The sequence below is a fragment of the Pipistrellus hanaki genome, assembly GCF_964339955.1.
Source record: "Pipistrellus hanaki genome assembly, chromosome: 9".
NCBI lineage: Eukaryota > Metazoa > Chordata > Mammalia > Chiroptera > Vespertilionidae > Pipistrellus > Pipistrellus hanaki.
Window position 1 is genome coordinate 56,494,742 of NC_140511.1, and position 13,435 is coordinate 56,508,176.

Here is a 13,435-nt window from a genome sequence, read left to right on the forward strand (position 1 = left end):
AGATACCCTGTCCTCTTAAAAGAGTTCATTTACTTTAGAAAAACTGAGCAACTTCACACCAGGAAGAAGCTGATGCATTCAGATTACACTCCATTAATTGCTTCCTGGAATTCTCTTGCAGGAGATTCTGAATGCCCATGAGGAGCAGAGGCTGGGACTTCCTCCCCATGGTGAGGCTGGCTCCTCTCATAGTCATAAGCACTGCATGACCCATGGAGAGGAGGAGGTCAATACTGCCTGTGTCTCACTTTGAGGAGGAGGTCTTATGATCCTGTTACTTCTACTGTATTACTATTTCCAATTAGTATTTTATCTTGAAATAATAAGCAGAAAACAGCATTTACTGAATACCATCTGCTGTTTAGAGGATGAGCACATACGTGTTAAATGTTACTTCCTTTGAAAGACTTGCACACTTAAGCCTGTATTTTATTTATAGATTGAGCTCAATATTCTGAACCAGCTTCCCCAGTTATCATCTGTTCTGTAATATTTCAAATCAGTTAAAAACAAACACCCACCTAGAAATAGAATCTTGAAATCCTATGTGCACACTCCAAAGCTAAGTCATTATTTCATTGAGAGATAGCAGCCCCAATGACTTTCTTAAATGGGGGCTGTACTTCCTGAATAAGTCACAGAATTAAAAGACCACCCTTTACTCACAGGGAGATGTTGAGCCATTCTTAACATTTACCAGCCAAAATTCATGTCACTTAATTAGCTGAGAGCCAAGACTGATAGGAAATTTTCTCCAAGTCAAATTTATTTTCCCTTGACTAAATGAATCAGTAGGAACATTTTAGTTTAATATGTTTCTATTATCTTTTTTCTCTCTCGTGTTAAAAAAAATCTGCATAGTCATGAATATCTAATGATCCAGGATGATTTGGGCTTTGGAGAGAATTTTTATGACCTCAGTGACTTTTCAGTCCCGTAGTTAAAGAATATTTATTGATGGATCCTTAATGTAATGATGTCTTTTGTCTCAAGCAGTGGCTACTATCTGTAGCTTTCTCAAGATGAATGTACTTGTCAACATTCCTGGAAGAGGACAGTTTGGGGTAGTTCAATGTAGACCATGGCCAACTCAACTTTTGAATGAGGCTCTCAGTCTTGTTTGAAAATAATCTGCCCCACAGAGAACACGTGACAGGCCCATGTGAACTGCTGGGAACTGTAATATCAAACACCCACTTTTCTCTTCTGTTGCCCAGGGGATCATCCAAGATGGAAAAATCATCTTTATGCCGAATGGATATATAACGCAGTGTCCAAATCTGAATCGCAGTAAGTAGAAATTTAACATTGTAAATTTGTAACATTTTTTTTTTTTGTTGATAATGTCAGAGAATCAGGTCAGGAAGGATACCTACACACTATTTACAGTGTTGACTGATGAGGTGGCAAGGTTAGTGGAAGATAACTTATCTATAATAAATACTTCTTTGTCTTTGAATTTCTAAAAAGCTTATGCATTAAAAACTACTGAACCCAAGCTGCTAATGTAATTTTTCTTTCCTTTTCTTGAAGGAAAGAAAAATTACATTAGCAGCTTGGGTTCAGTAGTTTGGTACAGAAAGATATGTTTAATTTAACTATACATATTTTAAAAAGCTGTTCTTTTTTGAATTGCTATTTCTTTAATTTTGAGAGTTAGTTGCCAAACTTATTGCTATATTTTACATTTTTTTATTTAAAAACTTTTTAAAACTTATAGTTACATTGGATATTTTGTATTAGCTTCAGGTGTACAGCATAGTGGTTAGACAATCATATACTTTATAAGTGATATTTCCAGTACCCAACTGACACCTTACATAGTTATTAAAGTATTTTTGACTATGTTTCATATGCTGTAATTTATTTAAAAACTATTCTTTAAACTGCTTGACCTGGATTTGAGTTTTCTTTTTCTTCTCCTATGATAATTTATATTTTCCCATTAACCTTTCGATAAAAGCTAGGGTTTAATTTTAACTTAAAAATGTCATACTGCCTTTCTATTCAATGAGCAGTTCTTTTCTTTTTCCTGTTGACTTATTAATAAAAGGGAGAAATTTAGACCTGAAATCCCTGTTATTTTATGCCAGTTTCAAAGTAGCACTTAAACAGAAAAGAAAAAAGCGTTCTACATAGCCAAACAACTACTGTTTAAAAATTTTTATTTTTTTAATATTAGCACTGTATCAACCTTGGTGTTCTCTTTTCTTTATTGAGCTTGCCCCACCTGTAGTGATTTCTTAAGCCTGGTGCAAGGAATAATGGATTTACAAGAGCTTTTGGCCAAGATGACGGCAAAGGTAGGTACCTAAATTTCACCCGTGATGTTTCACTTCTCTTGCCGTGCTGTCTGGAATGCAGAGTGATGTGCTCGAATGGAAACATTTTTTTGGCATTGGCATCTGCAATACATTTCTGGAAATAGCACTACCTATTGTGAACACAACTATTTCTGTCTTCGGTACTACTAGGCCGAATCAAAACGTTTTCTTGAAAAATGTTTGGAAGGAAGAGGCCGTGTGTATCACCGCCGATTCCCTGGGAGTGGAAAAGAGTCTGCCCGTTGGCTATTAAACGGCTGCCACTGGGAGATGATCTATGGTCAGAGCCACGGTGGCTCATGAGCTAATGCATTTCGGATGTAAGAATAATTGCCGGTAATCAGAAGGGGCAAAATAGCTATTGTTAGGGAGAGATCACTGTCACAGCCAGGCACTGTACCGCATGTGTAATACGTGATTCATGGCAGGACTGGCCCTGAGTTAAACGGGGAGGGAGACCAAGTTGCCTTCCAGCACCTCCAGTTTTATAATTCTGCATCTTTTTTCACCCTTCATCATCCACTTACCAAGAATCTTTAGAGGACCTGCCAGTTGTCAAGTCCTGTGTCAGGTTCAAAGGAGACGCAGGTGAACAAGACAGGGTTTCTACCCCAGAGGCGTTCATATTGAGTGGCAGAGCCAAACATGTACACAATTAGGGGCTTTCATATACATATACATGTACATATACATGTACATATACATACACACATACATATACATATACATACACATATACACATACACATATACACATACACATATACATATACATATACAAATTCATAAATCTAAACGTTATGAATATAGTTATGAATATAAATATATTTATAACGTTTAGATTCGTAATGAAAAGCCCCGAGCTTTGTGGAGAAAGGCAACGAATAAACAGAAAATGTGGCTGTGTTGTTACGATACCCATCCGCCGTGGACATGAGTTCCGGCCCAGGGCGAAGAAAGAATTAGATTGGGCCTCAGAGATGGGAGACTCCGTGAAAGGGAGAATTTTAATAACAGTGAAAATGATACATTAATCTATTCCACCCGCAGCTAGGACTGCTCCCTGCCATCCGCCCTGGCAACCTGGTAAAAAAAAAAAAAAAAAAAAAAAAAAAAAAAAAATTGGTGGAGAGATGCTTTGGAGATAGGACTATTTCTTTGGACCCGTAGATTGTGCTGCTGCAGACGGTGTGTTATTTCCAACGAGGTGTGTGGCACGTCCCCTTTTGTCTGGAAATGGAGAGACAGAGCACTTTTCTAAGAAACTGAGGCGGGGACCGGAGAGCCTGAAGCATTGTGTGCAGTTCACTGCCGAGTGCAGTGGAAATGGGAAATGCAGGCAATTATTTGCCTTCTCAGCTTGTGGCATAGGCAGGCTTTTATTTCATATTGTGTGGAGCAGCTTGATCTCAATACCATTAATTATACTTTAGCTCGCTGCCCAACTTTTGGAAGAAGAAACATGTCACCTGGTCTCCAGTGATTGTGGCTGCCTCCTCCCTCGCTCCCAGGATGCCTTTTTCTTTCTCAGCCCTGCCTGCTCCGGGGAATGGCAGTCTTCTCTTTCCTAGTCGTACATTATCCAGGAGCCCTGTCCTCCAAACAGTATTATGTGAAATGAGCTTTTGCGAGGTAGAGATATTTAATTGCGGGCAGTGGCAAGCAGAAAATAATGTAGTCCACCGTTTCACCCCCCACTCCTTGCACTTTGGAAGACTTATAAGTCTGTTTCTTCCAAACCATGAGTAAAATTACACTGAGAAAACTTGAGTCTTCCATTTTCACCGCACAATTTGGAATCTACGATAAAGGCAAGCTTTTCCTGTAAAGGGCCAGCTAGTGCATGGTGGGTTTTGCAGACCAAGAGGCAAATTGAGGATATCATATCTATATTTGTTTTATTTAAAAATAACCATTTAAAATGTAACCATTGAAAAACGGAAACATTACTCTTAGTTCACAGACCATATAAAAATAAGTTGTGGGCCCAGCTGGCTCAGTGGTTGAATGTTGCCCTGTGAACCAGATGGTTACTGTTTGATTCCCGGTCAGGGCACATGCCAGGGTGGCGGGCTCAATCCCCAGTGTGGGGTGGGCAAGAGGCAGCCGGTCAATGATTCTCTCTCATCACTGATGTTTCTATCTCTCTTCTCTCCCCCTCTCCCTTGCTCTCTGAAATCAATAAAAATATACTTAAAAAAATAAGTTGTGGGCCAGTTTTGGGCCATGGGCCTTAGTTTGGCAGCCCCGCATGTAGAAGAAGCTGGAAGGAAAATCATACTAGGCAATATTTGTTGTTTCCTATGTGCTGTTTAAAATGCTTCCCCTTTTTATAGTCCCTGTCACTCTAATCCTCACAATCATCCTGCGAGCCAGGCTTGATGTGTTAGCCCCCTTTCCAATGAGAGGACTTTGTTCTAAGATGCACACTCAGATTCTGAGAGTTGAATCGTTACTGAGTTTATAGTTGGGGGAGAGAGGATTAGGAAGAGAGAGAAGACATGTGAGCAGAAGTGAGTGATGGAGAGAGGGAGGTGGCTGCCATAGGCAGGAGGATGAAGGGGTCAGTGAGAAGAGGAATGAGCATTAAAAAACAGGACAAGAGGAATGCGTTCTCAGATGGTACCTGTTGGGAGTGAAGAGTGGGCACAGAGCTTCTAGCAGCTTTTAAAAGGGGAAGGGCAGGACAAAAACAAGGCCCTTCACTCATACATTTTTTGGCCGCTGACTCTTGTTTTCCTTGGAAACTTGTGGATTTTTTCCTAGTCTCAACCTGAGTCCTGTCACCACCTCATGGGGCCAACTGATACCACGTCATTTCCTTAAGGGTTTTCAGATCACAGATGCTGCTCAGAATCAAATTGCAAACACAGGATAGGCCAGGTGGATTCTTAATGGAATATACTTCCCTCTAGTCCATGTGCCAAAATCGGAACAGCAAGACCTTCTTTCAGTGCCTTGTGCAAGCCATGTTTCCTTTTGTTCAGGTTTGAACTGAGGTTGCAGCCCTTAGGGGCCGGATCTTCATGGAAGAGTTTCCTTTCAAATGCCCCCCATTGAGCAGACCCTGTGCTCTGACTCCTCTCCCCCTGCACCCTGGGCAGCCATCAAGGTGAAGCTCAAAGGTTCATTGGACTTTTTGCAGCTGCAATGTTTCCATATATAAATTAGCAAAAATTATTCTTGGTTTTATACGGATTCCATGAGACAGGCAAGAGAGATTTGGAAGTCTAGTTTGCTGCATGGCACACTGTGAGCATTCAGTAAGCAATGGCTGTTGTTAAATAGGCAACTTGGGGTGGGGAGAGGGTCCCTAAGAAAACGTACTATAGACCTTCCCCAGTGGCTCATATCACACAGCCTCGCAGAGGCAGTGAATTGACATCAGAGCTTTGGTCCAGAGCCAGGTTCCAGGAGGTCATGGGAGGCAGGAGAAAGTCTCCCACATGGGTCTGAGTGGGAGCCATGGAAGCCTAGCAAAGTGCAAGCTCAGTGCACAAGCTGGACAGGGGATGGTAGCCAGAGTCACACCAAACCAAACAGATGCAGACACCAGATTAGCTCAGGGGTCGGGTCTGCCCAAGAGGGCCTGCTGCTCTTCCTTTTCACCTTTCAGCTGGGAAGGCTGGAGAATGACTTTGCCTTTGCTTGATATAGGACGGGTCATGGGAACAGCTTGCATGCACCTACAGGCTATAGGGGTCAGGGCACACAGGAGCCCTCTTGAGAAGTCCTGGCATTCTGGCAAAATCATCTATTTTCCAAGGCAGAGAAGGTGCAGCGAAGCTGTCCCCTAAGGGACCACTGCTTCCCTGGCTTCTTCTGGAGGTTCCCAGATAGTCTGGACATTGTGGGAAGCCTCACCACCCTGGCCAGGTGCACTGGGCTAGGGTCAGACTCTGCCCCACTCTCCAAGCTCAGGAAGCAAAGATGCTGGAGACTGGGGATTTCTTGATTACTTCTGTTTAAACCTTTGACAAAGCTAGTTATGCAAATCAAGGAGCATTTGGAGTGGCATTTCAGTTTGTAACATATTTAATTTGGAGACTTTTATTGTTTTGAGGGGCTCAGTAATGATTTTTCAATTAAGCTTAAAGGTTTAACACAATAGAAGAATTTGTTTTCCCCCCTTCCATCTAGCAAATGCCAAATAAGTAGTATTTCAAAGAAAAAACAAAACAAAAAGAAATCAATGAGCCGTTTACCACATGACTAACGGACTTAGATCCATTCAGTGGTCTCTTACTGCAGAAAAGGCGGCTGCTGTCTGTCTTTGAATGTGTAGCGTTAAGAACAAGTGATTTGGTCCATGGTTATTTATATGAATACACAAGCAAAGGTAAAACAGAACAGATGTAGATTTGATACCGTATCTTATTTTGGATCTGCAGGCATTCTTGGAGAAAGTAGCAGGTAGTGAAATATGTTTGAAAATGAGTTTGTGTAATTTAGCATGCTAATATCAGTGACAGAAAATGTTACTCATTTTTTGATTCAATGTTGTCTCCTTTACTGTTGCAACATGATGTAGCAGAGGCAAGATTACACATTAAATGCCTTTGAAAAATTAGCCTTTTGCTTTTATATCTCTTTTGTTTTTGTATCTGTCTGATACACTTTTATGTTATAGAATTTAGAGCTTTACAAGGTTATCAGAAAAGTCTAAATATATTAAAAAATAAAAATGAAGTTCAGAAGGTAAATAAGAGTCCTTAGAATAGCTTTTATTATATTAAAACAGAGGTTTTCCTTGGAATTGAGTTTTAAGGTTGAGTTTAGCTAGTTGGACTTTACTGGAAATTGCCAATGTGACCCCCAGGCAAACTCCTGGATTTTCTAGAAACTGGGACAGATGAAGAATCTCCTTTTGGGTCATTTAATCTTTAAGAAGTTTCCTCCTTTGAGTGACACAGACACTAGAGTTGTTCCAGCTTTTCTGAGTGAGGCAGGCACATTTCTTCTCACAGGTACCTCATGCTGAGCCAGTCTTAGGAGGAATGCTGATCTAGTTCAGCTCTTTCTTGTTCAATCCCAGGCCACATCAATCACTACCTTTTGTAGGAACTATTGGGGCCATGGAATGAAGTAAAGATAATGTGTGATGTTGTCACTTCCTTTTTATTATCTCTTACCTATACATGGTTTTGGTCACTTGAGTTCACCCAACTTAGAAGTGTATTTTCCCTTTGTTTCAAAAAAAAATTCTCAAAGAACTTAATTATCATCAATTCTAGAAACTCTATGATTAGGCTGGAGATTCACATGTACCCTGAACTTTTGGAATGTAACCTACATGTTACAAGAGTCAAAGGAAGCCAATTTTTAGGCATCGTCAACTCTGCTTTCTTCAGGGCTGATTATAGTGCATGGCAGTCGGTCTGGGATCCTGTTGTTCTTTCCCTGCCCATTGGCATCACCCATGAAATGCAGACCACAAATAAGTTTTCATGAGAAATTCCAAAAGCTTGGAGAGAGAGGATGAAATAAGTGATAAATACCAAGGTTGGAGTTACATATGGATTCCATTTCCAGAGAGTGGCACTGTTGAGAGCAATTGAGAGGGTCATGTATGGAATGGAATGATAGTTGATGTGGAAGAATGGTGGGAGTCATCATTACCCAGGGTCAGACATATACAGTATATAACCAGTATCTAAAATACTGGTTAGATATAGTCTTAGGAGAATCAGGGATTGACTTGGTCTCCAGGAGGGGAAGATACTCAAGACTTGGAGGTGTAAGTATGATTGAGAAGGAGAAGAAAGCCTATTGGATTTCTTTTTTAAAGGAAGTTATATTTGTTTCTCAATCAAGACAGTCTCTATGTAAGGAAAGGGAAATACTGGTACTGGATTGAGTTACTCCTTAGTATGGATGTGCAGTAGCCAGACCATACGACAGTTCAGTTTTTTGACACCATCTTTTTTAAGGCAAAATGGAGCAGGCTGCATGGAAGGTGATCAGAAGCGAGGATTGGGACCCTATCACAAGGGGCTGACTGTGGTCGAGAGCAGGCACGAGGACAGGATAACCTCAAGTATTTGAAACGAGGTGGAACTTGCTCAGGATGGTTAAAAGGCAAAACTGGGTGTAATAGGAAAAAAGGGAGAGATTTCAGGACTCAATCCAAGAAGGGTATTTAAGTCATCCAGAGCTAACAGCAACAAATTTTTTTTTCTTAGAAGATAATAAGTGTTCCACCACTGTCCATGTACAAAGACTTGCGAACACATCCATGCTGTATATCCCCTTTCCAATAAAAGATTCTATGATTCTGTGGTTAATGGCAACAGTTGTGTGATTTAGAGAAACGAAAAAAGGTTCTGTCACCAAATCTTGATCTCCCCTGAGGGTTGGTTGCCTATTCTGACTTTCATTTGAACACCAAAGTGGATTCTTGGGACATTCTGTTTGGGGGATTGGGACATGGAGAGAAACTAGATCCTTCTGTGACTTTCTCTTTTTCTGATCCCTGCTCCCCAGAATTTTTCCTAAGAGAGGAAGCAATGACTTCCCAGCCTGTAAAGCATGGCACTCTGGTTAGTATGTGCAGAACACGGAGAAGAAGGTGGGAGACAAATGTGAGCGCATTGGAATTCCTCAGTAGATCTCCTGTAAACAGTGTAATGAGTCCTTGAGAACACATTCATTATAGTGCTGCCATGTGGGCTAGGAGCTGAGAGCACGGATGCTTCTGAACACCAGGAAGTCCCTGCTATACAGTTTAATGTCTCATTTGGTGCTCGTTAGACCATGGGAGTCAGTATGTCTTTAATTTAGAATGATTCCACCTCATGTAAAAGAAGAAATATTCAAAACAAAAAACCAGACCTGACTAAGAATCAGCTGTTCTGAGCATTGTTTCCCTCCTACTTGAATTTTTTTTCCTTGTTGCTATTAGCTTTGTTAGGACTGTGCAATGGAATTACAGAAGTTACACCTAGTCACTCTCGTTTGCAGCTAAATTATGCAGAGACGAGACTCAGTCAATTGGAAAACTGTCATTGCGAGAAGACTTGTCAAGTGAGTGGACTGCTGTATAGAGACCAAGATTCCTGGGTGGACGGCGACCACTGCAGGAACTGCACGTGCAAAGTAAGACTCTTTGTAAGGAAATAAAGACACTTTTAACGGGGCAGTGCCACTGATTATCACGTGATTTGGTTCTTCAGTATAGAATGCTAACTAAGAGGAATTACCTTTCTACCAGGCGCTGTTTAGTAATCTGTGAGTTACGGAGGGAAACTGGAAAAGTGTCATTTTATATATAAAATACTAGGAAATTAAAATCCACTTTCCCTTGGCAACACTCTAATGTGACCTAATATTATTGTAAGAAGCTCTCTGTTTGGAGTTTGGAGGTTAGACTATCAGAAGGAGGAAGAACTCCTTTGAGTTGTCAGAGAACCTACTGGTGAGCTTCATTTGGAACTTTTCTCTACCTGAACAGATGCTAAAAGGGGGCTAATTAGTTCCTGAAGTGTTTTTATTGAATTTTACAAGGTATCCATCATGTTTCAGAGAATGACAAGACTGCTGGACTTTTAGGGTAGTCATCATTTGTGGACTCCTTTATCTGTTTCAGAGAATTCAGCAGAGAATTCCGAAAGTCCTCTTCCCAAATTAATATGTAAACCCTGTCCAGCTGAAATTATTTGATACATATCTGAAGACTGCCATTGTTGTCTGAGAAAATACAAAACAGATTGTGAGAGCCTCAACAATGATTGACAGGATTTGAAAAAGGCGTTATTTATGTTCTTGAGAAATAAGCTTTTTGGTTTCTGCCTAATCTCCTTAGCCCACATGGGCAGGTGGAATGAAGCCAGTGATGTATATCAGAAAAGTAATTGAGGTGGCACGGGTTTATTCAGGCAGGAGGAAATATTTTATTTGTGGTCCTGGAGCAGACAGGGTATTCCTCACATGGCTTCTGTGTCCCTGATGAGGTTTCTGAGGGGAGTTGTGAGCTGTGTAAGCAGAGGGGACTTTCAGAAGACACTTCTAAGATTTCTTCCCTGGTCCTTCCTTCCTCAGAGTGGCACTGTGGAATGCCGAAGGATATCTTGTCCCCCTCTCAACTGCTCCCCAGACTCTCTCCCCGTGCATATTGCTGGCCAGTGCTGTAAGGTCTGCCGACGTAAGTACTAACCTTTTCCCTCTATATTTTAGGCCTCAACAGATTCACACTGATGCAATGAAATACCAAGAGTTGATATAATATTAAATGTATTATAAGAAGAGCTGCTGTATTTTAATCACCTGTATATAGGCTACTTAAAAAAATTCTCAACTCAACTCTAATTACTTCTTCTCATTCTATATAGAGGAACTTACAGGGATTAAGTCACTTGTACAGGATCAAACAACTGGTCATGGGTGGATCTGATCTCTAACGTCATGACTCCAAAGCTCCATCTGTTTGGTCCTCCTCATCCTGAACATCAATCTAAAGGCCAAATTCAGTGTTTTGGCATCCTGAGGTCTTGGCCAGATTTCCTGTTAATTAAAAGGTCTTTGTTAGGAATTTTGGGATGAACTTCAGTTATAATACTAAAACAAGTTCCCTCAAAGTTCACTTGTCCAAGTTATATAGTGATTTAAGAATCCTTTTATTTCCATATTGCAAAGCACACCATTTCAAGTGAAATAGCGACTGAAACACCGAAACAAGCAATGAGTAAAAGCTGCCATTTACAATGCTTGCTATGTGCCAGTTACTATTATAGGTGCTTGAATTCTCTTAGTTTATTGAATCCTCACCTTATTTTTTTATTTTTAGTTTTTGGTTGGGATTATTATTATCCCTGTTTTACAGGAATCTTAGACTTAGGGAAATTAACTTACCAAGGTCACAAGACCAGTGAGTGGCAAAGGTGAGATGTAAAACTAGTTCTGTCTGATTACAAAGCCTGTGATCTCTCATCAAACCATAAGGTCTTCCTTAGAATAGTTAGAAATGTAGCATCCTGCCGATAATTTTCAACATCATTTCTTCATTGAAAAACACCAACATCATTAAGTTTAAAAGGATAATGGTCTAGCTTTTTGCCAAGACTAGTATGTCACCTAATATGACAGTGGAAATGGAGAGAGCTAGTCTGATCCAACTGTCCAAACTTTTGTGGAACTCTTTTCAAAAGGAATATTTTTGAATATTCCCTTTTCTCATGGTTGGCATAGCACACCAATTACTCAGCAGAGCATACTTGGAATTATCTGAAAAAGAAACTTTCTTGTTTCTGTATCAGGGACTTTGGAAATCACATCTGGCAAAACGAATAGCTCAAATGCCCAGATGTTGAGATTATAATCTACTGCCATAGTGGAAAGATAGTTTTTAGTAGGTGCAGATATGTTTTCCATTTTTTTATATTTTATGTAACAGTCAGCAGAGGAAGAAGTTGAAAAAATGTTGGGGATTTGTATTTAAAAAATATGAGGTATTTTAAATTATTTTGAACTCCCTGGACAGATCTGTTAATGCTATATTTTAGAAGTTATTGTTTGGACATGGGATAGATGAGTCTTTTAGCTGTTTTGTTTTAGCCTTTTGATTTTCTAATTGTGAGAGCAATGTGTGTCTTGTGTAACACTTGAAATCCACAGAGGAGAATAAAGGTAAAGATGGGGAAAAAACCCTCCCATAATCCCACTACTTGGAAATGAACACTTGAAATTTTAGCAGATTTTAGTTTTTAAATTTTATTTTGTGTACAGTTGGGATCTTATTGTGCAGATAAATTTTATCCTGGTTTGTTGAGTTACCATTATCATTTAAGTGTAGTCCAGTTTTAAAAAAAACAAAACATATTAAAAAAATTTTTTTTTCTATCACCATTTATCCCCCATACCCTTTTCCCACCTCCACCTACTCCTTCTCCCTACTGAACATCAGTGTTCCATTGTTTGCCTACTGCATAACTTATTTAATCATTCTGCAATTGTTGGTTATCTAGGTTATTTCCTACTTTCCACTCTGGTAAATTACTCACTAATAATATGTTTTGCATAAAAAACACATTTCTGTATATTATATTTTCTTAAGCTAGAATTCTCCACAGTAGAATTACTAGGCCCAAAGACTGACATTTTCAAATGATACATATCATCAAATTGTTCTCTCAAAGTGTGTAGGTAGTCATTTTTAGCTATCCTAATTTTTTGGAGAGTTTAAGTTTTAAGAATCATTTTAGTAACTTGTCCAGTTTTACCTAAATACTGATCCACAGGCTAACTTAATGTTTTTTGCCTTTATCTGGAATTCTTAGCATTTTTCTAGGTAGCACTCATTTTCTCAGTAGCTCTGATCAGTAGTTTGGCATGTTTATAGTTTAATAAAATGGTAATGCAGATAATTTATTAAGACCATTACTTAAAAAAATGAAAAAGAAATGATACAAGGCACCTCTGGTAATTAAAAGGTTGAAGACCTTTGGCCTAGAGGGTTTTCATTTTTTCCTTGTTTTTTAAAAGAAATGTGTGTTAAGACAGTTACTCGTTGTTAGTGCCTGGAATAGTGGTAAAAGGATGTCTCTGCTTCAGAGGCCTCACTCCCAAGTTTAGAGGCATGATTCTCAGTGTCCAGGGTATAAGTGCAGTCCTGTTAGGTATGTGGATGGGGAATGTTAGCCTATCCAAGCATGTCAAATGTGCGGCCTGCATGGATGGTGGGCCTGGCATGCTCCCCAGAGGAAGTGGAGCCAAGTTAAATGTTTCTAACTTCTAGAAGATGACTGTGGCAGGTTGATCAGTGGGATGGAGAAGAGGAGAATGAGGATTGATCAATCAGAGTTCTAACATCAGTCAGTAGATTTTCTATGCTTTCAGATATCTTCACATCAGAGAGCGGTTGGCGAATAGTTATTTTCGTTGTCCCTTTCCAATAAAATTTCCTTCAGCTGCTCTCTGGGTTTGGGTGGGGCAGTGGTCGGCAAATTGCAGCTTGCGAGCCACATGCGGCTCCTTGAGTTTTTAGCAAAGGCCAGCTTAGGAGTACCCGAATTAAGTTAATAACAATGTACTTACCATTATAGTTTAAGTTGAAAAAATTTGGCTCTCAAAGAGAAATTTCAATAGTTGTACTGTTGATATTTGTCTCTGTTGACTAA

At 39.8% G+C, this 13,435-nt stretch overlaps 1 protein-coding gene across 2 annotated transcripts in view; it reads left to right on the top strand.

Moving 5' to 3' along the window:
- NELL1 (neural EGFL like 1) overlaps positions 1-13,435 on the top strand; it is a 630,963-nt gene that overhangs the window by 131,709 nt on the left and 485,819 nt on the right. For both annotated transcript variants that reach the window (XM_084895301.1, XM_084895300.1), the window contains exons 6-9: positions 1,218-1,290; positions 2,221-2,303; positions 9,285-9,419; positions 10,362-10,464. In XM_084895301.1, the coding sequence (XP_084751427.1) occupies positions 1,218-1,290; positions 2,221-2,303; positions 9,285-9,419; positions 10,362-10,464 (394 nt within the window). The remainder of the gene's footprint in view (positions 1-1,217; positions 1,291-2,220; positions 2,304-9,284; positions 9,420-10,361; positions 10,465-13,435) is intronic.